This window comes from Psammomys obesus, unplaced genomic scaffold, assembly GCF_907164565.1.
Source record: "Psammomys obesus unplaced genomic scaffold, mPsaObe1.curated_primary_1811, whole genome shotgun sequence".
Lineage (NCBI taxonomy): Eukaryota > Metazoa > Chordata > Mammalia > Rodentia > Muridae > Psammomys > Psammomys obesus.
In genome coordinates, this window is record NW_026585504.1 from 16,848,366 (window position 1) to 16,871,468 (window position 23,103).

The window sequence follows — 23,103 nt, forward strand, 5'->3', positions numbered from 1 at the left end:
ATTCCTGAGGCTTCCCTCCCTCCAGCCACAGGCTACTCTGCTATTTATTTACATCGTCGTCATCATCATTGTTATTTATTATTATTATTATTGTCAACATTTTTAAAAACTTGAACTCCAGGGTTCTAGCGATCCTCCAGCCTCAGCTCCCCAAAGAACTGTGACCACAGACATATGGCACCATGCTAGGCAACCTATACATATTTTTAAAAGAGGAAACCCCTCTTCAGGAAAGGTCTTTCAAATAGCTTGCTGTTCTTAGGGCTGGCACCCGGATTTGGCAGGAGAGTACGGGACTCCACTGACGTGACAGCTGGGAATCCCAGAACCTGTCCAGGGGGTGCCTTCGATGGGTAAAGCTATAAGGCCTCCCTCCCCACCTGCCGCCCGATGGGCTTAGGGCCTGAGATTGAAGGAGCAGAGAGTCCAGACATCTTGGACAGAGGAACAGAGACGTCTTTCTAGGCCACTGTCCTGGCCTATGGCTGCAGGCAAGACAAGGAGGAGGAACTTGGATGTGGGGACTAGATCCGTTGCAGGTGACAGGTGTAGGGCTTTGAGAAGGGGCAGGGATTTCCCTTGCAAAATTCATTCAAACTGAGAGGAAAACGGATCCCAGGGAGACAGCCAGATTTGCAGGGGCTCCCAGGAGGGCCCCCCACCCCCCAGGAAGATCCAAGGCTAGAGGAGGGGGCAAGGAGAGAGTTGGAGCACGTGTGACCTGCGCAGGAGTCTGGGACTGTTTCCAGGTGGCTCATAAGGCTCTTGCTCTGGGCTCTGCTCCTTCTGGTTTTAGAATTGCTTTTCTGGGGATTATCTTTGAGCTAGCTCTCTCTCTGAGGTGTTCACTGCTTTTTTTTTTTTTTTTTTTTTTTTTTTTTTTTTTTTTTTTTTTAATAGGCTCTCTTGTAGCTCAGGCTGGCTTGAACACCTGGGCCCCATTCCTCAAACCTTCAAGTATTGGGACAACTGGCATGTGCCACGGCCCTGTCGTTTGACCTCTTGATTCTCACTGGCTAGCCTGTTCCTCTAACCTCTTCTCCCTCTTGCCCACCTCCACTCTCCCGCACTGGCTCTGAGCTGCAGAGGTAGTTCCAGGGAAGGGGGAGGGCCTCACTGTGACATAGAGACCCCCCCCACACACACACACAGGACCTATTTCGGAAAGCAAGGGCCTCAGAGGGGGAAGGAAATCATGGGTAAAGCTTCTAGCCTCCCTGGCTGGGCTAAGATACTCGATAAGAGTGGGTGAAGTAAGAGGAAGTGGCTGGGGCCAAACTGAACTGAACCTCTGGGATAGAGAGGGACATGGTGAGGATCACAGCAGCCCAGAAGGGTGCAGAGCAGGATAATCTCTTGCCCCCAGGATCCCTGTGTGAAGCAGAGCTCCAGGCTGTGAGAAGCAGTGGCTACATGGTCTACACTGAAAGGCTCAAAAGGCCCCGGGGAGCTGTCGTAGGTGACAGGCATATTGCCTCACCTGACTCATTTTCATGGGGAGGAAGCATTGAGAAAGACGAGCTGGCTGTTCGAGTAACTTTGCTTATTCAAAACACTCAAGGCCAGCTGGGACCTGGCCCATCCTGGACTCCCACCTCCAGAGTGGTCCCACCTCCTGAGGACGGAACCCCTGTTCTGTGAAGGACCCTTTTCCTATCTACGTTCTCCCCTCAATCCGAGGCTCTGTGATGGCAGTTCACCACATTTTAGCCCCTTCTTCCAGCAGCTGGGCAGAATCTGAGCAGGGACTATATCCTTGTAAAGGAGGCCCTGGCCCCTGGAGTTCTGGACCTTACGGACCGCCCCTCAGTTCACAGAAGCCCAGAGAAGGAAGCCCAGAGCAGGAAGTGCTGAGGCAGGGGGTGGGGAGGGACTCCCAGGAGGGAAACCCAGCCCCCTGGGCAGAAACAGCTCTTGTAGCCCCCCACTTGAGGTAAAGGAGGAGGCTGATTTACAAGGCAGATCGGCCTCCCCCCCCCCCCCCCTGCCTGGAGCTCAGAGTCCTGTATCCAGCCATCGCCACCCTGCAGGCTATAAGAGCACCCCAACTTCCGGACCAGTACTGGGCGGGTGCCATGTGAGCCCAGCCCAGCTTCCCCTCCTGTTCACTCTCCTTCCTTCCCTCCTCCTGTCCGCTGGTATTTGCCAACATCTTCAAAGAGGGACACCTGACATCATGTCTCTGCTCAACCCCATCCTGTTGCCCCCTAACGTGAAGGCGTATCTGAGCCAAGGGGAGCGCTTCATCAAATGGGACGATGTGAGTAGGATGGGCTCCCCTTCCACCCCCCCCCCCGCGCGCCCCGGGTGTGGCAGGGGCTGCTTGGGTGCTTTGCAGAACGGAGCTTTGGTTTATGTCTCCCAGCACCCGGGGCGCCTATGTGGCTTGGCCAGGCATCTGGCACAACCATTTGGATAAACAAGTCTGGGGTGAGGATGCGTGTCCCTGGCTCCTTTAGCGAAGCCCTTACGCCTGGGAATAAGGAGGTGGGGCTGCCGTATGTAGGGGGAGTTTGTGGAGGACAGGGAGTCAGTACCGGGAGAGGTTAATCTCTTTGGACCTGATTTGCCCCTTTCAAATCCCTGACGATAAAGGATTCTAGTAACTTCAGTGCTGGAAATGCATGTGCCCCCCCCCCCCCGCCTCCCCGCAGCTGAGATAAGCAAAAGAGATCAGCCAGGCCCCTACCCCAGCACAGACACCCCAAGTTTGTTCTACCGCTGGAGTCCACAGAACCAAGATGTGTCCTGTCCCAGGGAAGCCATGTTCTTTTTCAAGCTACTACCATGGGGGCAGTCACAAAAAGGCCATGGACCCAGACTCAAGCTTCTGAGGTCTGGGAAGGAGCCAACTGACTTCTGCATCCCCTTTGGTGGCTCAGCTTGGCTCGGTTCAGCTTGGCTTGGCTTCTACTTGCTACTACCCGCCAACCTGTCTGCAGGGGCGGGAAAGACAGCATTGCACCCCAGTCCACTGAGTCTGCTCCTTCCTAAATTGTCTCGGGTCCTTCTGGGCCCCGAAAACACTGCCACCCACCACAGGATCTTTTGGTCTTGGAAGAATAAAACAAGAGCTGTTCTTTTTGAAGGGGTAGGCCTCCTTAAGAGAGAGCTCTAGGCTGGCCTCGGGAAGGCTTGGAGTTTTCAAAAGCACATGACTTTTAGGAGGTCACCTACAATTATTACGTCAGCTCCCTGGATTGGCTTGTGATGTTGTCCCTGGTTTCACCGTGCAATGAGGGGAATCTGAGTCTAGACCCTTTGGGACAACGCTGGGTTAAGGTACCTGGTTGCCAAAGCTGTGGGTACGAGGCCCTGGGATGAAAGGCTTCCTGTTTCCCTGGCAGTGTTTTGGTTGGTGTGACATGGGGCTAGCACGGTGGGGACATGGAGGTGATGTGACCTGTCTTAGGAGCCCGAGGAAGGAGGGAAATGACTCACAATGAAAAGTGAAGTGACTCTCTCAGTTCCTCCGGGAAGCCTGTATAACCTGAGTGGGCAGTGGGTCCCCAGGGCTAGGAACATGCGATGTGGCTTCTTCTCTCCAACCTGTGTATCCGGTTGACCATTGCCTTCCCCAAGCCAGAGTCAGGGGACACATGACCTATGAGGCAGGTTCTGCTCTCAGGCTGCTTTGGGCAGAGTTTAATAGATGGCAGGGACGTATCACGCTCTATTGGTAACTGTAGTGTAAAGAATATCACCAAACCTAACTCCGAGGAGCCTCCCACAGCCCCTTCAAAACATACGTAGCGGGAGAAGCTCTCCTCGCTGTGAGGAGAGGCTCAGCAAGCTGTCAGACATGACCCTTGGCAAGAGTCCAGTGTTTCCCACAAAATCCAGTCCTGTTCCAGGAGCAAACTAGAAGCGTAACTCCAAGCTTGCTTCAGCGCTGCTTTTTGCCTTCCTCCTTCCAGGACTAGAGAGGTCAACTGCAGGCTCCCTTGAAAGAGCCACGGTGGGATTCTCAGCCTCTTCTCTTCCAGGTCCTTCCAAAGTGGGGGAGAGGGAAGGAATGAGAGTCCACTTTCAATAGATGCTGTCGACAGCTACCTTGGACTTTCTAAGCCTGACAGAACTGAAAAGCTTACTCTTTCTCTGGTGATCTTTTCGATGATTTGGGGGTGCCCCTCTTCCCTGTATTGAGTCTTACTCGCTTGCAATCTCCCAATTCCTCTGCTGGGGGGAGGGGTGTCAATCACAATCACTCCTTCAGCTTCCTGTTACCAGTTTTTTTTTTTCTCTCTCTGCAGCCTTGGGCCTTTCGCCCATCCCTCACCCATGAGTCTACTTTGGGTCTAGCAAACCCACGACACTTTGCTGTCTTGACAAGTTCTGAGCCCTCAGGCTCATCCCATATGGCAGCAACTGTGCAAGCAGAGGCAGCCCTCCCGACACTTTCTGAGTTGCCCAGGCTGGACACCAGCCCCTGTCTAAGCTGTCCCATACCAAATAGTCTTAAGGTCAGAGAGCCAGCACTGACCCTCCCTTGGGGAGGAAAGGACCCAGAGCTCACTGTATAGCTTTTTTTCAAAATCAGCTTTCTTATAAAATCTCTCCCTCATACTCTAACCGCCTCTAAAGTGGGAACCTTTCTTGTATCATTTCCTTGGTAGATCCCATATTTGGTCTGGTGTGTCAGCAGCAATCATCATGTATCGTTGGAAACTTCGGTTGTAATATCTTGTTTGTGTGTATGCAAAGGCTATTAAAATAAAAAGTGACTTATGTGCTCCATGAGTGGAGTAGGAATCTGAAGGCCAGTTTGCTCATTCATTCAGGTAGTTATCCATCCAACTCCAAGGTCAACCACTAAGCACCAAGTTGCAGGTCTAGCTGGATTACTTCCCACAGCGTCCTTGAGCTCACAAGGATTTCCCAGATGTTTCTACATCTGTGTACCAGAGCCTGACCATACCCTCCACATGTTAATCTCAGCACATTTCAGGAAAGCCTTTTCTGAAGGGGTGGGGTGTGGGCTGCTCTTTGGAGACAGTTCAGGCTGAGGGGGGTTGAGTACTTCACTTTGGGGGTGGGAAGAAACTTGATGTCTCTTTGGGCCATTTGGATGGGAGGGGAAGGCAGTGCTCATGGCTGAATGGAAGGACTTCTGAGGACCAGGGCTGCCACCGGATTGTACAGGGCCTTGACTGTGAGGACCAGAGCTTGGGTTCTCAACTCCCACTGGGCCAAGCTTTCTAGGGAACAGAATCTTGGAGAGAGATATTCTATGCTTTGGTGGCGCCATGACCCCTGAGAACACGGAGAGGTTAGAGGCATTGCTTGGGGTCCAGAAAGAGCACCTCTCCTCCAGCAATTCCACCTCCCATCCTCAAGGTCTCCCCACTGTTAGCTTAGAGGACAAAGGGAAAGGCCTTTTAATTTCTAGGAAGGAGATGGACTCTGTCTGAATCCTTGGCCTGGGCCAGGGAAGTTGGCCTGAGACCTCAGCAGAGAGCTGACCCTTTCTCCCTGCAGGAGACTTCAATAGCCTCCCCGGTTATCCTCCGAGTGGATCCCAAGGGCTACTACTTGTACTGGACATATCAGAATAAGGTAAGACACAACCCAACACGGCCCTCGGCTCCGACTGATCCAGTGAGAGCTCTGCCTGACTCCTGGTGGTATAGGATGGAGGCAGGGGAGTGGAGAATGGCTTGGGAGACTAGCCCCTCTGGGCTCTCCTATGGACAGGGGAGGGACAATTCAGTCACTTCACTCCATGACTGCCTGGGGCCCACCTAGTCCTGAGAGAGTACCCCCTAGAAGAGAGTGGGAAAAGACAAGTCGCAGAGCCGAAGGGCTGTGATCTATTGATGGCTCCAGGTCATTTCAGAGCTCAGAGAAACGGAAGAGGGTCGGAGGGATTCCAGGCTCCCCATAAATAGAGAGAAGCTGATGAGTAGAAACTCAGGGAAGGATCCATGTAGTCTCCAACAGTCTTGCCATCCACAGAAGGCAGAAGCTAGGATCTGGAGGGATGTGGAAGCGCTCTCCACTCTGTGTCCTTATTCTCCACTTGATCTTTTTGTCCCCGCCCATCTTTGCTCCTACTGGGAAACTGCTACCAGGAGATGGAGTTTCTGGATGTCACCAGCATCCGAGACACTCGATTTGGGAAGTTTGCCAAGATGCCCAAGGTAAGCGAGCCCAGAAGCAGCCACCGGTTGAACAGGGCAAGCAATGAGTCTCTACTAGGGGTGGGGAACCTGTCTGTGGGACGGGATGAATGGGTCCCTGGCTGCTAGGCAGCCAGGATACTAGCTCAGGCCAGGGAAGGGTGGTGTGCTGTCTGCTGCTCCGCTTGTCTGGATTCTGAGCCTGGGAACTGGACACAGTGAGCTAAGATGGCAGGAATTCGGGAGGAGGAGGAGCCAGTTCCTGCCCCTGAGTATGCCAGACTGTCTGGGAAGTTTCTTCTACCCCTTGCTCCCCACATCTTGGTGGCTGCTTTGCCTACATTTGCCTAAAGCTGGTGAGAAGATTGAAGCGATTGACAGTAGGGAAACAGGATTCCCTGAGTTAGGGAGCTAAGAATGTATCTTCAAACAAAATTCCCAGGATTCCCAAGTTCTGCTGCCTTGGCCAAGCTCTTCCTATGGGTCTTCCCTTCCCATGGCAGTTGCTGGAGCCAGGGGGACCGGGATGTTGAGGCCTGTGGTTTCATGGTTCTTAGGTTCCATGGCCATTCTGCCCCAGGAGCCTGCAGTTTAAATGGCTGATGAGGAGACAGAGGAAAAGACATGTTAGGCAGAACTATGAGCATACCTCTGACCCTCGCTGTGTCACTGTCTCCTACAGAGCCAGAAACTCCGGGAAGTCTTCAATATGGACTTTCCAGACAACCACTTCCTGTTGAAGGCATTCACAGTGGTGTCCGGCCCTGATATGGTGGACCTCACCTTCCACAACTTCGTCTCTTACAAGGAGAATGTGGGCAAGGTGCATTGGGTTCAGGGTTGACACTTGGGACAGCCTGGCCTTCCACAGAGTCCTAGGCCTGGGCCAAAGGGCTCAGGTGCACCTGTGACAGGGCTCTGTGCTCTCCAGGATTGGGCTGAGGATGTCCTGGCTCTTGCCAAACACCCGATGACAGCCAACGCTCCCCGAAGCATTTTCCTAGACAAGATGTAAGTGCCTTTCCCCCCCTGGCCTGAGCTCAAGGGGTTGGTTTTTCAGTCACTAGCCTGATGAGCTGCTGTCTGTCCCTCCAGCCTGGTGAAGCTTAAAATGCAGCTCAACCCCGAAGGGAAGATTCCTGTGAAGAAGTGAGTCTCTTCTCTCTCTTTTTATTTTTGTGTTCAAGATAGGGTTTCTCTGTGTAGCCTTGACTGTCCTGGAACTCACTCTGTAGACCAGGCTGGCCTCGAACTCAGAGATCTGCCTGCCCCTGCCTCCCGAGTGCTGTGGAAGGGAGTCCCTCGAGTTTCCCTTTGGCTGCCACACGGTTCCCCAAGCCTTCCTTCCCTGGGCATGACCCCTCTGCTGCCTGGTACCCCTCTTTGCCCCCTCAGTTTTTTCCAGATGTTTCCTGCTGATCGCAAACGCGTAGAAGCTGCCCTCAGTGCTTGTCACCTCGCAAAGGGAAAGGTGAGTAGTTCTCCAGCCGCAGTCCCCTCCACTAATCCTCATTCCCACCAGAGAAAAACATGGCCGGGGGTGGTGATGGATGGGGAGAGCAGGAATGACATCGCTGTCCCATCAGCAGCCCCCAAAGCCAAGTAACACGGAACCTCTGGTTACTGACACCAGGCATAGAGGTGGGACCAGGCCAGTGCCGGATTCAGGGTGGGGTGAGGAGACCAGCATCCAGTTGTGATAGACGCAGTTCTGGGGAGGGAGGGCAGCAGACAGGTCCGACCTTCCTATCTTAGCCTTGGGAGTAGGAGCTGGATGTTTTCATTGTGGGGGAGGAAGGGTCAGTAGGGGCAGGAGGCAGGCCCCAGGGATCTGACAGCTCCAGGAAGGGTCTAGTTCTGCAGGGTGCTGGGGAGAGTTGCAGAGCCAAGGGTGGAAGCTGCCAGGGCACAGACTTCAGCTCACACTTCGGAAACACATTTTCCACTTCTTTTTAATTAAGCAATTAATTTTTAATTACAAGTCAGAAGGAGGGTCACCCCATGGGATGTCTTATGTGATTTACCAAAGGGGGGGGGGAGGAAGAATCCTCTAGGTAGACACAGCCCAGAGCCAAGGTTCAAGCCTGGATGCTGGACTCAAGCTCTTGTCCACCTCGGCCAGTGCCCTTTTGTAATTACAAGCCTCACCCCAGGAAGTCTTTCGCAGGGTAAGAATTTAGAGCAATAGAAATGAGTAAAACTAAGGCCCTAAGCCCTTGTCTTCATGAACCACATAGAGGCTGGGCTCCCCCACAGGCCCAGCTTCTATAGCACTGATGACCCCAAGTGCAGCCAGCCACACTGGATCCGGGGAGGAGGCGGGGAGAAGGTGGACTGTGCTCCTGACATGGTCCTCACAGTTTGCACTGCTTGTCTGCTTCAAGAACACCCGCCCACCTCCTTTTCTGCGCTCGCTCCCATTCCTAGCTGCGTCCTCCTTATTGGTCTGCTTTCCTTGTGTCCCAATGGTAGCCAGTGACCAGCTTCCGAGGCAGAGCTGGGCTGGGGGAAATCTAGCTATGCTCTCCTGCTCAGACCCTTATCTCCCAACTCAGACTCATGTTCCTCCTCCAGTGTGATCCTGAATGGCATTTAGCGTTTTGTTTTCTGGAGGAATGAGGTGAAAAGCACAGGATCTCTGTAAACTATCCATCCACTTTCCTTTTCTATTTCTGTAGAGTCACCTACTCTAGACATTTTATGTAAGGGACTTATACAATGTTTGGTCTTTTATGTTGAGCTTTAGTCACTCAACATACTATTTTCTAGATTCATCCATGTGGTAGCATCAGCACGTCTCCTCCTCCTCCCGCTCCTCCTTCTTCCTCTTTTTCTTCCTCCTCCTCCTCCTCCTCTTCTTTTATTGCAGCTCCATGTTGACAGATATTTGGTTTCCTTCCACGTTTTGACTATCATAAATAATGCTTCTATAAGCACTTGGTCATGATTTTGCTGTCAGTCTTCTTGGGTATATACGCCTAGGTGAAATTGTTCAGCTACACGGTGACTATATTTCCCACGCTGAGAAACTGACAAACTATTATCTAGAGCGCCGGCACCATTTACCTCTCCTGACAGCACTGCTAAGGTTGTCAATGTTCCTACAGCCCACCTGTCTTTTGTTTGTGCTATCCTGGTGGGAATGAAATGGCATCTTGTCGTGATTTTAATATGTATTTGCTTAGTAACTAATGGTGGTGAGTGTCTTTTCATGGTCTTAATGATCCTTTCTCTATCTCCTTTGCAGAAACACCATTTCAGATTTATTGTCTTTCACTTGCTATTTTTGTATGTGAGTTTGTGGTATATGTATGAATTTGCGTGCATGAGTTTGTACACTTGTGGGGGGGGCAGAAACTGATGTCAGGGGGTTTTCTCAATCAATCTCCATCTTTCTCCAACTTTCATCTTATGTTTTGAAGGGTTTTTACTGACCTTGGAGCTCACGTTTGGCTAGGGTGGCTGGCAATGAGCTTCAGGGATCTTCTTGTGTCTGTCTACTACCAATACCGGGACTGCAGACACCGCACACACACCCACACTTAGCATCTATGTGATTGCTGGGGATCTGAACTCAGATCAATGTGCTTTCACAACAGGCCAACCAAGCCATCTCCCCAGCTTTTGGGTTTTGTTGTTATCACTTAACAGTTTGTAAATATTTTATCTCATTTTGAAGATTGTCTATCCTTCTCTCCCTCCCTCCTTCCCTTCCTTCTGTCCTTTTTCCCTTCCTCTCTCCCTTTTTCCTTCCCTTGTTTTCTTCCTTAGCTCAGGCTAACCTTCAGTTTCTTAATGGTGCCCTTATAAGCATAAATTTTTGTTGTTTTTGTTGATCGGTTGGTCAGTTTTTCAAGACAGTTTCTCTGTGTGGCCTTGGCCGTCCTGGAATTCACTTTGTAGGCCAAGCTGGTTTCGAACTCACAAGAGATCCACCCTCCTCTACCTCCCAAGTGCTGGGATTATCCACCACCATCCAGCAAGCATGCATATTTTAAATTTTCATGAAGTCTGATTTTATCTCTTTGTGTCTCTCTTTTGTTTTTCCCAATTATTTGTCTTTTGTTTGGTGTGTGTGATGTCTGTTTTGCCAGGTGTTTGTGTTTTGTTTGTTTGGTGTGCATGTGTATGGTGTGTCTTGTTTGGTGTGTGTGTGTGTGTGTGTGGTGCTGGATCTTTTGCACATTAGGCGAATACTCCGCTACTGTTGAATTGTCTTTTCTCCCTCCAGTTCCGTCAGGCTTTACCTCTCATATTCCAGAGCTCTACTGTGAGGCGCATATTGCCTATATTCAAACTGTTTCTTTAGAAAATTTGTCCTTCACTTAATGAAGAAAAAAAAAAGCCCAGTACTCTGGCGGGCAAACAGCACTCTTTGCTTGTGACATTTCATCCTCTTTATTCTGGTCACACTTGGTTCCAATCCTGTTCCAGCTATGGAATTAGCCACTACCCAAAAATCATTGTTAAAGCAAGCTATCTCATGGTGCTGCAGTCAGAAGCTCCTTGAGATGTGTGTGCCATAAGTCTTCTGCATGTCTGCCTTGAGTAACCTCTCTGATCAGGTCCCCTTTCCCAGAACCGGGTGTAGGTCATGGTGAGTCTTAGCTCTGAGCAGGTGAAGAAGGCTAACAAGGTGATGATTCTTCCAGAATGATGCTATCAATCCTGAGGACTTCCCAGAATCTGTGTACAAGAGCTTCCTCATGAGCCTCTGTCCTCGACCAGAAATTGACGAGATCTTCACTTCTTAGTGAGTTTCTTAGGCTGGCCATGGAGTGGTGGTGAGGACAGTAATTCCTTCCTTCCACCCATCCTTTCGGGAATCACAAGGTTGTACCTGAGGTCAGTCCAGGCCTCCAGGGACAAAGGACGTATACCTGTGCCCTTCTCTCTGGCCTGTAGCCATGCTAAAGCCAAGCCCTACATGACCAAGGAACACTTGACCAAATTCATCAATCAGAAGCAGCGAGACGCTCGGCTCAACTCCCTGCTGTTCCCACCAGCCCGGCCTGAGCAGGTGCAGGCCCTGATCGACAAGTACGAGCCCAGCGGCATCAACGTGCAAAGGGGTGAGGCCTGAGGGAATGCCCGACTTCCCGCAGTCCTGTCCCACCCTGGGAGCTGAGCTGCAGTCGTGACTACTTGCTGTCCACTGTCACACAGGCCAGCTGTCACCGGAGGGCATGGTCTGGTTTCTCTGTGGACCGGAGAACAGCACGCTCGCCCATGACACACTGCTGCTCCACCATGACATGACGCAGCCACTGAACCACTACTTCATCAACTCCTCACACAACACCTACCTGACAGGTGGGTCCTGGAACCCTCACGTGGAGCTGCTCCTGGGGCCCTGGATCCTCCACGGACACGTCTCGGCTACCGCCTGCCCTGCCAACAGGAACAAGGTAGAGGTAGTGAGGGGACCGGCCTGCCTGTGAGTGACTCGCCTTCCCCTTCTCTCCACTGGCTCAGCTGGCCAGTTTTCAGGCCTGTCCTCGGCCGAGATGTACCGCCAGGTGCTGCTGTCTGGCTGCCGTTGTGTGGAGCTGGACTGTTGGAAGGGGAAGCCCCCTGATGAAGAGCCCATCATCACCCATGGCTTCACCATGACCACAGACATCTTGTTCAAGGTGGGTCTTGGGGTATGGAAGCTGATCATACCCCAGTGGCAGTCAGAAAGGTCCTGAAGAGAAGTTTTCTGAGGTGTGTGTGGGGGAGCCAAGCTGAAGGGGAGAGATATCTGGAATGCCTCCAGCTATTGGGAAGCTACGTCTGCTAGCTAGTTTTATGTGTGTGCTGGAGGGGCACCACGGGGATGGGCTACCCTCTTCACAGAGCTTCTTTCTCCTCTAGGAAGCAATCGAAGCCATTGCAGAAAGTGCCTTCAAGACCTCTCCCTATCCAGTCATCCTGTCATTTGAAAACCACGTGGACTCGTGCGTACCCTGGCCTATTCAGCCCCACCCTCTACCTGCACCCCCAGACTCTTGCAGACTCCCCCCGCCTCCCCTCCTCCCCACATATCATCCTGGCCTCTAGCCATCCCTTAGAGTTCTGGCCTTAATACAGCCTTCTTAGGACCTCAGCTTCTCCTTGCTCTGGTCCTCTCTCCCTCACTTTCTGTGCCCCTGATCTGGGTCATCAAGGCACAAAAACGTGGGCAAGGTGCTCAGCGGCTAGCCCTTACCTGTGCTTTTGTCCCCTGCTAACAGGCCCCGCCAGCAGGCTAAGATGGCTGAGTACTGCAGGACCATGTTTGGCGAGACCCTGCTCACGGACCCTCTGGAAAAATTTCCTGTGAGTGCCCAGTCTTGTGGGAGGGGGCATCTGGACCTGGGGTAAGGTGGCACCAGGTTAGGAGGGCAGAGATACCCGAGTTTACCCGGTGGATTGTGAGTCTGGGATCCTGTCACCTACCATGTGTCAGGGAGTATGCTAGAATTAGGCTCTCCCAGTGACAGAAACTTGATTGAACACTAGGCATGGTGGTGCTTGTCTGTAGTCGATGCAGCAGGAAGACCCCAAGCTTCATGCCAACCTGGGCTGCATACTGAGACCCTATCTAGAACAAGCAAGACAGCCCCCCCCCCCAGGTTTCTGACTCACTTCATGAGGAGACAGACAAGTATCCCGGCCAATTACAGCCAGAAGTAGCTATGGGAGGCAGTGCTCAGGAGTGAGAGGATCAGGCAAGGCTTTCTAGAGGGGCGTGATGGTTAAGATGGAATCTGGGAGATGACAGAGACTCTGTGAGCATGTGAAAAGGGCCATCTAGTCAGACGGAATGGGTGAGACATTCCTGCCAAGGGACGAGTAATTCTGGTCAAGTGGGAATTCAAGGCACAAGAGGCAATGGTAGGAACTGAGGCAACGGGCGTAGGCCCACACCAGAGGGACACACAACAGAAGTGGCAATGGTGCTCACCTCTCCCCTGTCTGCAGCTGAAACCCGGCATCCCTCTGCCCAGCCCTGAGGATCTCCGGGGCAAGATCCTCATTAAGAATAAGAAGAACCAGTTCTCTGAGCTAGCATCCCCCAGCAAAAAGCCAGGGGGGGTGGCTGAGGACAACGGCCCATCTAGTGTCCCCGTGGAAGAGGACACAGGTGAGTGAGTAACGAGAGTGGGACAGGATCTGGGGAGAGCTAGGGCTGACAAAACTTGTGTGCATGGCAGTGTGGACTGCTGAGGACCGGGCTGAGGCAGAGGAGGAGGCGGCGGTGGAAGAGGAGGAAGAGGAGGAGTCGGGAAGCCTGGACGAAGAAGAAATAAAGAAGATGCAGTCGGATGAGGTGCGTGGGGACAGTCCCTTTGCCATCTCCACTCCGGTACCCTCTGGGTGGGCATGGACTGCCATCTAGGCTCTGCACTGTTTCTCTCTCTGCTCTCCCCTCTTGCTCTCTAGGGCACAGCAGGCCTGGAGGTGACAGCTTATGAGGAAATGTCCAGCCTTGTCAACTATATCCAGCCCACTAAGTTTATCTCCTTTGAGTTCTCTGCACGTATGTATGTTAGCACAGGGTGGCGGGGGAGAGAGGGCAGGCTCGGTTCAGGAGCAGGCTGACCTCTGTCAAGAGAGGCCTGGTGAGTGGGACAAAAAGAGGGGGAACCTGCTCCCTCCTCAGACGAAGGGCCTTGTCTATAAATACCCAGCTTGGAAGTCAGGCAAAGGGCTTGTTTAAGTGGCCGTGGCTCCCAGCATTTGGATGGAGGAACTTGGCAGCAAATGGAATGTTCTGGAGTGTGTCAGTGACAGACAGGTCGTTATGACAAGGCCACCTCAGCCAGGCCTGTCTAGGGCTTCTGCAGTTTCCTAAGGTTTCGCAGTTCCCGGGCCTGAAGTATGTCAAGGGCTGCCCCAGGCCTAGGAGCCCAGCCCTGGAGGTAAGAGTTCTCGGAAGAGCATGACTTTAATAGCAGCACTCAGAGCCAGAGGCAGGTGGATCTCTGTGAGTTAGAGGCCAGCCTGGTCTACATATTGAGTTCCAGAACAGCCAGGATTCTAGATAGAGAGAGCCAGTCTAAAGAGAGGGGAGAGGAGAGAGGGACAGAGTTCCCATGAGGGGGTAGAAGGCAGAGCAATCTCCAGGTGCCCACTCACCCCATTGGAGCCTTCCTTTTTTGTACATCCCTCTGATATTTGCCCTGGTCTTTTCAGGATGCGCTCGAGCGCATCCTCCCCAACTCTGTGTGTCTCCCCAACACGAGCACCTCTCTGAACACTCTTGTGCAGTTGGGTCTCTGCGAGGCTGACTCCCCGTATCTGAATCATAACCTGTTCTGCTACCCGGGCACACCCAGGATGTGCTTTGGAGGGTATGGGTGTGCCACCCTTACCGGACAGCTCCCCCTCTCTGCACCTGCCGATTGATTGTGAGATTCACTCCCTGCAAACTTCATTGCTTGGGCATCCTTAAGGTTTCACCGGTCAAAGTTCCCTGGCTGTGGGGCTTGCAGGAAGGCCTGGCACCCTCCCGGTGCCAATGGCCTTGGCCAGCGCTTATACTCAGGGGCAGTCCCGGGGGCACACACATGGTCACTTCCAACTGCATGCCCCAGCTCTTCTCTCATCGGGTGCGTGCACCACGTGTTCCTGATACCCTGGCCTCAGCCTCATTTGCCCGCCATACCCTCCGTGCCCACCCGTGGCGTATAGCCCTCGTTCTTCACGGCCATGATGCAGGTTCCCTCCCTCCGAATGTCCACCGGGAAGTCCCTTTACCCCAGCACATCTGTCCCTACACGTTCCTCTCAATCTGGCCACTAAACCCTCAGACCTCAACAGACTCCTGGGTTGGAGCATCTCTCTGTGGAGGAAGGTGCCCTCGAAAGGAAGGCAGGGCTGAGAGAGAGAAGCCAGCCTGATGCGGCTCCCCCCAACCCCCCTTCACCCTTCCACAGAGAAGAACAGGAGCTACGTAATTTCTTCCTTCACGGAGCTCAAGGCCTATGAGCTGCTCTCCAAGGCCTCTATGCAGTTTGTGGAGTATCCTTGAAGGCTTTGCCAAGCCAGGTCCCTTGTGGGATGGGGCTTTGAGGGAGGGCCTGGGATCCTGCTGGTGAAAGTGGCTTTGGCCAGCTCCTATACTCAGCCACAGCTATAATAAACGCCAGATGAGCCGGGTATACCCCAAGGGCACACGCATGGACTCCTCCAACTACATGCCTCAGATGTTCTGGAACGCTGGATGCCAGATGGTTGCCCTCAATTTCCAGACAATGGGTAAGGACACTCCCAGATCCTGAGAGTCCTCCCCTGGGCCCTGCACTCCCAGACCTCAAGAGCCTTCCCCTGGGCCCTGCCTGGCCTATCTTTACCCCTCCATGGGGTCTTTGATGCAAACTGGGTGTGGTGTCTGTGTAGATTCTGGGTGCATGTCCTGGTTTGTGAGCCCTTTGGGGAAGGGAGCATTCCCTCATGCCTATTTAGCATGTTCGTATATCAGAGCATATATAAGACACCAAGGCTGGCGTGGCTTCCGGCTGCTCTGTTTGGGTGTGTCTTTGGAAACACCTGTCCAGCTATCCCAGGTCTACTATGAGTTTGCAGCCTGGCCATACCATTGCTCCGGGCTGACTCTAGGTTAAGGACCTTTCCTGAAAGGCTAGGTACCCCAGCGACATGGGACTGGACATGAGAAACTCTCACCTTCACGATCGACCCAAATCCCCACAGGGACAAGAGAGGCTTGAGAGTATTGGAAGGAGATTGAGAATAGGTCCCGGTGGCACCGTCCTCATTGAATGCTCTCATCCCCCCCAGACCTGCCCATGCAGCAGAACATGGCACTGTTTGAGTTCAACGGGCAGAGTGGCTACCTCCTAAAGCATGAGTTCATGCGCAGGCTGGACAAGCAGTTCAACCCCTTCTCGGTGGACCGAATTGATGTGGTGGTGGCCACCACCCTTTCCATCACGGCAAGGCCCAGGGTTGACAAATGGCTGGGAGGGCTGGGCTCTCGAGAAGGAAGGCTGAGAAGCCCACTCCTCTACCCCAACCCCCTTCCCTGATATCCTGAAGACTTCAGCCCCAGCCAGTTCGTGCGCATGTGGTAGCAAGTTGCCTTGGAAACTGCCTCCTCCTCAACACTGGAGTCTGCCTCTTGGTCCCCATGGAAACCAAGGGGAAGGGCTGAGGCTTCAGTGGAGGAAGGGAGAGACTGGGCCATTCGAGGCAGCAGGAACCCAGGCTCCAGGCCAGGGGACTGGGGGGGGGGGATGTTTGTTTTCCTTGTCTGAGGAGAAATGTGGGTGGCCTACCTCTCCCCTGAGTGCTGGAAGCACCCAGGTCCTTAGAGCTTGGCTGTAAATATTGAGCCACACAGCCGATATTTGATGGCCAACGCTGAAAGGGGATCTTCATAGTACCCATAGTAGCTACTTAGCCCTATGGAGACAGAGGCCTCAGGGGCTGAGGGACCAAACCGAGTGGATACCTCATGCTGGCCTCCCCTGGGTCCTCTCCCTTAGGTGATTTCTGGGCAGTTCCTGTCAGAGCGCAGTGTGCGCACCTATGTGGAAGTGGAGCTGTTTGGCCTACCAGGGGACCCCAAGAGGCGCTACCGTACCAAGCTGTCAGCCACTGCTAACTCCATCAATCCCGTCTGGAAAGAGGATCCCTTTGTCTTTGAGAAGGTGCTAGGGGGGGGGCTGGCAGGGGGGGGGGGGGGTCTGTCCCTAGTTCTTAGCCATTGCTTACAGATAGAACAATGGGAGAGGGACTCTCTGACCTACCATCTCCTCTCTCTGCCCCTGTATGCTTTTCTGAAGTTCACAAGTCCCAAACTAAAGTTCACAAAGTTTGCTTGTGTGGGGGGGGTGGGGGGTGGGGGGTGCTGGTCCGCATAGGATTAGGGATGGAAACATGAGCTCCCAGCCCAGGGTGAGGGGATGGTGGGGTTCCCTATCTTCTTGGACACGGGCTGGCGAAGCTGCCAAGGGCTGTTTGCATGGGCTCACTGTCCTGCACTGTGGCCCATCTAGCCCCTTTCCCCACGTGAGCCTGGCGCACGCTGTGAGATGCCTGTTCGTGGCACAGGACATTGCTTCTGCCTAGCCTCGCCAAATCTGGTGGTGCCTTCCAGGATCTCATCCTGGCATTGAGAGACTTCTGGAGTCTGGGAGGGGGGCAGCTTGGCCCCCCCCCCCAGTCTGCTCCTCAGCCTCCTCCTGCCCCAAACAATCCCTAGATCTTGATGCCTGAGCTGGCCTCCCTCAGGATAGCTGTGATGGAAGAGGGTGGCAAATTTCTCGGACACCGAATCATCCCCGTCAATGCCTTACGTTCTGGTAAGGAATGGGGCTTAGCTATGTGCCGAGAGTTTGGGATCAAGACCAGCATCCTGTGGGTGGGAGTGGGGGGGGGGGTCAGGCCGGGTCTCTGAGGCCTCCACGCCCTCATGTTATCAGCTTTTCTATGGAGTGGGTCAGGAATAGACTTTCTCCAGGAAACCTGACGGGTGGGGACAGAAGGCCCCAGGATCTTCTGGAGTCGCTGTTACAGATCCCCGAGCAGCTGGCATCCACGGGCACTTGGAATGTGTGAGAGGATCGGGCGAGGTGGCTCAGCGGGTTAGAGACACTTGTCAGGCTTATGGCGATCTGAGTCTGACCCCTAGGCACCACTTGGTGAAAGGAGACCCGCAGGCTGACCTCTGCGTGTGTGTGCGCACGCCCGAGGGGGGTCAATAAATAAAAGTGTGACTAAAAAAAAAAGTGTGAAGAGCTTATAACACGTTCTCATAATAAACACGCACCGCAGATGGGTGAGGAGAGGCTTAGCGTTAACCTGACCTGCCCAAAGTCACGCAGCAGGGAAGCACAGCAGGAAAGCACAGCATTAGACTTATAAGACTGTAAAGCCAGAAGTCTGGGGGCCTGTTTGTGTGTGTGTGGCGAGGGCAGGGATGGGCTCTGTCTTACCATCCTCCTCACCGTGTTCCACAGGGTACCACCACCTGTGCCTGCGCAGCGAGAGCAACATGCCTCTCACCATGCCCGCACTCTTCGTCTTCCTGGAGATGAAGGACTATGTGCCAGACACCTGGGCAGGTAGGACCCCTGTGGCGTGCCAGGGGCTCCAGGCTGTCCATCTCCTTTCCCCTCCTTAAGCCTTCCTCCGAAGTGGAATAAGAAATCCGGGCTGACTCCCCACAGTACCGGGCTGATGGTGACCTCTGCTTCCCAGATCTTACTGTGGCTCTCGCCAACCCCATCAAGTACTTCAATGCCCATGACAAGAAGTCGATGAAGCTCAAGGAGGGGACAGGAAGTCTGCCTGAGGTCTGTGTTGCCTGGACCTGCCTGCCTGGACCGCTGCTCAGGAACTCTCCAAGAGCAATGAGTGGGGGAGGGGCAGAGCCCCCTAGTCAGGGAAAGGTGTTTGAGCCACCTTCCTAACAGGCCGTTCTCACACAGAGGCCCTTCTCCTCTGGGATTCCTGTCGTCAGCCAGCCCAATGGGGCATGGGTCCCAGCAGGCAACGGGTCGACGGGTAGGTAGTTCTGGGCCCACCTGCCTTCGGCTGTCCACCTCTCCCACCGCACCCACAGCCCCCCAGGGTCTAACCTTTTCATCTGGGGTGGGAAGATCTGGGCCTGAAGCCTCCACGCTAGAAAGGGGTAGTTGCAGAGGGCTTAAACTACACCCCTGCAGGAACCAAACTGAGGTGCCTCCAGGGTACCTGACAGTCCAGTCCTGTGCTCTTACAGCAGCTGGGACCAAGGCCAAGGAAGAAGCCACGAAGGAAGTGACAGGTAAGGCCTGCTGATCCCTGTGATCGTTGGGACAGGATCTGGGAGGAGAGCCTGGGACTTTGGAGGGCCAGCGGGACGGGGGTGGGGTGGGGAGGGGGGATGCTCTGGGCGCCGTGGCGCCTCAACCCTGTCTCTGCAGAGCCACAGACCGCCAACTTGGAAGAGCTGCAGGAGCTGAAGGGTGTGGTGAGGCTGCAGAGGAGACACGACAAGGAGCTTCGAGAGCTGGAGCGGCGTGGAGCCCGGCGCTGGGAGGAGCTGCTGCAACGTGGCGCCGCGCAGCTGGCAGAGCTTCGGGCCCCAGCGGCTGGCTGCAAGCTCCGCCCGGGCAAGGGCTCCCGTAAGAAGAGGTAAGGGGTCTTCCCGGAGGGCCCTTCCCTTCCCGAGAGTGGTGGCGCCTGGCTCAAGGCCTGCTCCCACCCGGCTTCTGCAGGATGCTGCCCTGCGAGGAGGCCGTCGTGGCGCCTAGCGAGCTCCCCGAGGGTCCTGCGGACTCGCGCGTGCAGGAGCTGAGGGACAGGCTGGAGCAGGAGCTCCTGCAGCAGGGCGAGGAGCAGCATCGAGCAGTCCTCAAGCGCAAGGAACAGCACGTGACCGAGGTGTGGGCTACAGCAAGCTCAGCAGCAACCCGCCCCGCCCCTTCTGCACAGCCAAGGGCTTCTCCCTAAGCTGGTCCTTCCTCCCCTGCAGCAAATCGCCAAGATGATGGAGCTGGCCAGAGAGAAACAGGCCGCTGAACTCAAGACTTTCAAGGAGACCTCAGAAACGTAAAGCCGCCTCCCTTTTCTGCCTGTTCCTACTCCCCCCTGTAAAGGTCGGGGCCCACGGAGTATCTCCATCTCTCTGTCTCCCCGCAGTGACACCAAAGAGATGAAGAAAAAACTGGAGGCCAAGAGGCTGGAACGGATCCAAGCCATGACCAAAGTCACCGCAGACAAGGTGGCCCAGGAGAGGTAGATCCTGAAGGGGAGGCCCAGCTGAGCAGGCCCTACTCCAGCTGGAAGGGAATCACCCTGCAAGGGATCCTGACTTGCTTTCCGCAGATCTGTCCCTGTCTTGACCCTTGACAAGTTGGTCCCATTGCTGTATCTCTCAGAGTCTCCCTCGAGCAGAACACGGATGCCAACGGCACTTAGGCAGAGAGGAGCAATGGAGGGGGAAGCCATGCACAAAGAGAGGGAGATGGAAGCCAGGGAGAGCAGCCTGTCCACTTAGATCTCTGTGCCCACCCTGGGTGCCTTTCAGTCAGGGTGTTGTAGTGAAGAAGTGGGCCCCCGGCCCTGGGGCTCCGTAGGCTGTCTCTCTGTCTTCCATGTTGGTCTCTCTGCTCTTTCCTGCTTCAGTGATGGGGTTCTTGGCTTTCGTACCCCTAGGGTGATTTTATTGACCCTGTGCCCCAGGAAGGTCCTTTTGTAAAGCTCCAATTCTACCAACAGGCTCAAGAGAGAAATTAACAACTCCCACATCCAGGAAGTAGTACAGGCTGTCAAGCAGGTATGCGGGGCTGTGTCCTTCCCAGACACCCTCTCCATGGTGTCCTTCCCTTGAGCCCTTATGCCATGCTTTCCGGAAGTGCCCACGAAGCTAGGAATGGGAGGAAGTATCCCGAGGTTCTGGCCTGTGTGTGGAGGCTGGGGTGCCAGGCTGAGGGGAACTGCCTGGGAAACATGAGTTAGCCTGTCATGGAATAATGGAATTGGATGGGGTGGGTGAGGAAGGCTTCCTGGGGTGTCACGGAATGGAAAGAGGAAGGGAAGCCCTGCTCCTTCCCTGGGGCACCGCTGGCCACAGCAGTGGGCCTTCCACCTGCTATGTCCTGACCTTGTGTCGGGCAACATGGCAGGGGCTTCCTGTGCGACCCGTCAGCACCCCGAGCCGAGTGCGATCACCTCACTCTACACACTGCAGAAACTACCCAGGGGTTGAGGGCTTTGTCCCCAAGTCTCCCTACTGGTTAGCTGAGGCCAGAGCTGGAACCCTGCCTCCGTGCTGCCTGCCTGTGCCGTCTGATTCTCTGCCTCTCACCCCTACCCAGATGACAGAGACCCTGGAGCGTCAGCAGGAGAGGCTGGAGGAGAAGCAGACAGCCTGCCTGGAGCAGATCCGGCTGATGGAAAAGCAGGTGAGAAGATCTCCGTGTGGCCCAGTGGACCTAAGTGGGCTCTGGGGCCGAAGGGGCCCAACCCCCCGGGGGCTCCGGGCAAGAGGTCTGGGAAGGGGTCCCTCACATCCTACCACAGGGTCACAGGCAGGTTCCCATGGTGCCCCAGGGCCCTTTCAAATGAAACATCTCTGCAGATTTCTTCTCCTGGAAGGTCCTCTGATGGGCCTCACTAGCTCCATCTCCTACCCCAGTCTCTTGGGAGTCCTTAATAGATTGGGCATCTTAGTATTCTATAGCCTGGGTGGGCAGGGCCCCTTCCTGACCCCGGTAGTGGTCCCTGCTGTCCCTACAGTTACAGGAGAAGGCGCTGGCTGAGTATGAAGCCAGGATGAAGGACCTGGAGACTGAAGTAAAGGAGTCAGTGAGGGTCTGCTTCAAGGCCTGCTTCACCTCTGAGACAGAGGATAAGTCTGAGAGCCCCTGTGAGGCCTCCAAGGCACTGTGTCCACAGGAGCTGCTTGAGAACAAGGCAGACATCCAGGAGAGCCGCCTCTGACGACAGCATCTCATTCAGACATTTTAGTAAGGATATTCACACCCTTTTCTGCAACGTGGTCCCATTGTCCAGGAGAAGAGAACCCTAATACTCCAGGCTGTGGGAGCCTGGGGCTCCCTTGGATGCTGCAGCTCCTTCTCAGCCAGATAAAGGCAGGAATAAGAGAGCATCAGGGCAAGAGCCCACCTGGAACCTGGGTCTTTTCTAAGCTGGCCTCTTCTGTCCATCTCACCTATAAGTGAGTGTCATGTACTCATTGAAGGCAAAGGAGTATGGACCAAGAAAGAAGAGATTTGGTTCTGGTCACCCCCTCTGCCTTTCCTAATGTACAACTAACTAGTGGCTCGCCACTCGGAGCTCAGTTTCCTTTCCTGGAGGCTTGGCTTTGCTCCCTGGAACCCTCAGTCTTGTGGGTATGGCTCCAGCAGAACCAAATCCAAGCCCACCTTTTTGTTTTGTTTTGTTTTTTGTTTGTTTGTTTGTTTGTTTTTTGAGACAGAGTTTCTCTTTGTAGCCTTGGCTGTCCTAGACTGGCTCTGTAGACCAGGTTGGCCTTGAACTCATAGAGATCAACTGCCCCTGCCTCCCAAGCTGGGATTAAAGGCATGTGACACCACCACCTGCCGGCTAAGCCCTCCCACCTTGATGTGGTACCTAACACAGGCTTCTGGGCCACATCTCAAGCCTGCCTTGAGTACAGAGCATTGCCAACTCCTTGAGGCAGAGCCTGGCACTGCCTCAGAGCTCTCTGGGGATGGCTGCTTCCAGAATGGCAGCAAAGGTCCCTGGCCCTCACCTCCTGCCTATGGGAATAGGTGGCTGCATGGGAAAGTTTCTTCAGCTGGCCCTCAACGGATCAAATACTGAGGGGTTCGGGGGGGTGGTTATGCCTGGTGGCAAAGAGAGACTGTAGCTTCCTGGGCATTCTCTCTCCTACTCTAACCCTGGCTCACCTGTTTTTCTGGGCCTAGCACTTTTCTATCAGGTGGGTCACTTGAGTTCATCGTCATTTTCTTTCCTGAATGTGTGTGGTTTATTTATTTTTGCCCTTTCTTTGCCCACCAAAGAACCTGAACCCAGACTCTCCTGCCTTAGGCTGGCCTCTGTTCTCCAGTTAGGAAAAGACAGGCAGGGAAGTGGAATGCCTCTGAAATGAAGCTGCTTGAACGGGGAGTGGGAATGGGTCCCTCGGGGGCTGCTCAAAGGGTAAGGGCCCTTCTGGGGCCTTATAAAATGCCCTACCTCTGGCCTTGAACAGGAGTCGCTCCCCCATCTGCTGGCCCTGATGCCAGACAGGTTAAGAGATGATGTCACTCCCTTCTCTCGCCACCCACACAGATGTGGCCCTTCCTTGGCTCCCCCTGTTGCCCCACCCCCCAGGGCTGGAGCAGAAGATCCCAAAAGTGCACCCCACCCTGTCGGTGACCCCAAGCCTTTAGGTTATCTGGGCCTCCTTAGGAAGACTTAGAGTGACCACACACGTAGGAAGCTGCCTCCCCCCCACCCCCACCCCCGCTGTGGTTGGTTCCAATAAACTTGCTGGAGGCAGGGCTGTGGGCAGCCATTC

At 54.2% G+C, this 23,103-nt stretch overlaps 1 protein-coding gene across 2 annotated transcripts; it reads left to right on the forward strand.

Moving 5' to 3' along the window:
- The first annotated feature begins 2,147 nt into the window (after nucleotides 1-2,147).
- On the forward strand, nucleotides 2,148-22,795 carry Plcb2 (phospholipase C beta 2). Of its 2 annotated transcripts, XM_055597439.1 has the most exons (32): nucleotides 2,148-2,260; nucleotides 5,479-5,556; nucleotides 6,072-6,140; nucleotides 6,802-6,942; nucleotides 7,051-7,130; nucleotides 7,215-7,268; nucleotides 7,515-7,590; nucleotides 10,772-10,872; nucleotides 11,025-11,191; nucleotides 11,286-11,432; nucleotides 11,595-11,752; nucleotides 11,976-12,058; nucleotides 12,335-12,419; nucleotides 13,065-13,227; nucleotides 13,298-13,413; nucleotides 13,527-13,623; nucleotides 15,023-15,107; nucleotides 15,220-15,344; nucleotides 15,885-16,039; nucleotides 16,592-16,756; nucleotides 17,311-17,410; nucleotides 18,068-18,172; nucleotides 18,309-18,403; nucleotides 18,539-18,614; nucleotides 18,832-18,876; nucleotides 19,016-19,226; nucleotides 19,310-19,475; nucleotides 19,567-19,643; nucleotides 19,734-19,829; nucleotides 20,313-20,370; nucleotides 20,912-20,998; nucleotides 21,333-22,795. In XM_055597439.1, exons 1-32 carry the CDS (start codon nucleotides 2,177-2,179, stop codon nucleotides 21,534-21,536), a joined length of 3,549 nt encoding a protein of 1,182 aa, XP_055453414.1. In that variant the 5' UTR covers nucleotides 2,148-2,176; the 3' UTR covers nucleotides 21,537-22,795. The 2 variants fall into 2 exon arrangements, with proteins under 2 accessions (XP_055453414.1, XP_055453482.1); XM_055597507.1 differs by lacking the exons at nucleotides 19,016-19,226; nucleotides 19,310-19,475; nucleotides 19,567-19,643; ... (2 more) ...; nucleotides 20,912-20,998; nucleotides 21,333-22,795 and having other exon boundaries at nucleotides 18,776-18,839.
- Nucleotides 22,796-23,103: the final 308 nt, after the last annotated feature.

Excerpts from the sequence above, each read along its gene's own strand:
- Plcb2 (XM_055597439.1), top strand. The coding sequence starts at position 2,177 with ATGTCTCTGCTCAACCCCATCCTGTTGCCCCCTAACGTGAAGGCGTAT. Across the intron at positions 7,591-10,771 it reads GTCACCTCGCAAAGGGAAAG|AATGATGCTATCAATCCTGA; the intron begins GTGAGTAGTTCT and ends TGATTCTTCCAG. Across the intron at positions 10,873-11,024 it reads GACGAGATCTTCACTTCTTA|CCATGCTAAAGCCAAGCCCT; the intron begins GTGAGTTTCTTA and ends TCTGGCCTGTAG.